Raw genomic sequence first — 2212 nt, 5'->3', positions numbered from 1 at the left:
GCATCTCCACAAGATGGCCAACTCCACCATGGTGACCGAGTTTCTCCTCATGGGCTTTGCTGAAGGCTGGAAACTAAGGTTCCTCTACTCCATGTTATTCTTATTCATGTACCTGGCCACCCTCTTAGGGAACCTTCTCATCGTCACCGTCACCACTGCTGACCAGAACTTGCACACACCCATGTACTTCTTCCTCAGGAACCTGTCCATCTTGGACATGTGTTATATTTCCGTCACTGTCCCCACTGCCTGTGTCAACTCTCTCACTGGCCACAGGGCCATTTCAGTGGCTGGCTGTGCAACCCAGATCTTCCTAGTCATTTTTTGTGCCTTTGTGGAGATTCTGTTTCTCATGGTCATGGCCTGGGACCGCTATGTGGCCATCTGCCAGCCCCTCCATTATTCAACTATCATAAACCTCCAACTTTGTGTCCACCTGACCCTGGCTTCCCTGCTCAGTGGCCTGGTCTACGCAGGTGCACACACTGGAAACACTTTACAGCTGAACTTCTGTGGCTCCAATGAGGTCCCTCAGTTCTTCTGTGATGTCCCCTCCCTGCTGAGGCTCTCTTGCTCTGACACATCCAGCAATGAGCTCTCCATTCTCATCTCCGCTGTGGTGGTCTGTGGAGGCTGCTTTATTTTGATCGCCATGTCCTATGTGCACATATTTTCTACTGTGCTCAGGTTCCCCACACAGGAGCAGGGGAAGGCCTTCTCCACCTGCGTCCCCCACATGCTCGTGGTGACCGTCTTCCTCAGTTCTATCTCTTACGTGTGTCTACAGCCATCAGTGACCTCTGAGGGGACTCCGGACATTGGTCCTTCTGTGTTTTACACTATAGTTCCTCCCCTCTTGAATCCTATCATCTACAGTCTCAGAAACAAACAGGTAAAGGAAGCTGTGCGGAAAGTCATATTGAGAAGGGTTTATTCCAGAAAAAAATAAACATATTTAAAATGGTAATTCTCATTTCACCCAATGACTTAGAAACTTTAAGAAAGCATTTCTTCTCTGCATTTTACATATTAGACCTCCTGTCACAGTACCATCCCCTTGAGGCCTATAGACTCAAATGTTTTCAGGAAATGCTGTGCATTTCATTTACAATTTCTGTTCTCCTTCCCCACATTTAAAAAAATTTCAGCAACTCTTTAATACGTATGTTTCATAAAATTTGGATAAAATGCTAAAGACTAGATGATTTCTTGATCTTATCTTTAGCAATATCAATGCTAATAATGCAGTGAAGAAGACCTTAACAAATTATATCTGATCCAGGCTGCAGGCATAGATCACTTGGATGAGGAGGAGGATGCCTGTCTGTAGGGATTTTAACTGTGGAAATGTACAAGGAAGCGTTCCCCTGGTGAGCAAACTCCCTCATGGTGACAGGCACCTGGTTTCCACCCTTAGAATGCCCTGTGATCTCTCTTAGGATCTAGTCATATAGCTAATATATGTGCCAAGTCTAGCTGGTATGACAATGACTTGAGAAGCCTCTGTGTTAGAGCCTCACCAAGCCTCAACCTTGATTGCAGCCACATAGCTCCTGGGAATAAAGGAACTTGCTTGCTTGATAACTACAATGTTTCACCAAGCTCTGCTGCTCCTGGATCTACTGCCTAACACTAACTTCAGACAATGGACTTTCTGGAGAGCTGCACAAAGCCCCTAACATTGCATATTGTAACTGAATTGTAACTGCAGAATATCTAACCTTACTGATACTCTAAACAATAACGAGCTTATGGTACTAATGACCCAATGTAACCTATTAGTATGAATAAAAATAACTCCTCAAACAAAGAGCCACTCTGCCATCTTCCCTGCATCTGCACCTTGTCTCTTTCTCCTCTTTATTATTAGTCCTTACACCTGTCATTTCAGAACAGACCCACAGGACAAACATGTGCTGTCCACCTTCCCCACAGACTCCTACACAGGCACCCAGACCTGTACCAGGGTGAGTACATGAGGGGCAAGGACACTGCCAGAACTCACAGGCACTGTGGGACAGCAGCACTTAACTGAAATGTGGGACCTCACCATGTCCCCCAGTGAGGGGGATACACAGGAGGCCGACAGTCAGGAAGTGTGAGCTCAGGGCCATGTCACAGTGGGTCCCATGCCCCTGAATAAGTCCTGTGGAGACCTTCCAGACTCACAGTGCTCAGCTGGAGAAGCCACATCCAGCAGCTGCCAAACCCC

General features: G+C 46.7%; 1 protein-coding gene across 1 annotated transcript; it reads left to right on the top strand.

Annotated features, from left to right (window-relative positions):
- Positions 1 to 1164, top strand: LOC124093779 (olfactory receptor 14C36-like). Its single transcript, XM_046446339.1, has one exon. The coding sequence runs from the start codon at positions 14 to 16 to the stop codon at positions 947 to 949; it is 936 nt and encodes a 311-aa protein (XP_046302295.1). The 5' UTR covers positions 1 to 13; the 3' UTR covers positions 950 to 1164.
- The last annotated feature ends 1048 nt before the right edge of the window (positions 1165 to 2212 follow it).

This window comes from Marmota monax, unplaced genomic scaffold (assembly GCF_021218885.2).
Source record: "Marmota monax isolate L192 unplaced genomic scaffold, Marmota_monax_Labrador192_F-V1.1 WCK01_AAM20220418_F8-fsc00444, whole genome shotgun sequence".
Classification (NCBI taxonomy): Eukaryota; Metazoa; Chordata; class Mammalia; order Rodentia; family Sciuridae; genus Marmota; species Marmota monax.
Note: the sequence above shows the minus strand (reverse complement) of the source record. Positions and strands in the feature narration are given on the sequence as shown.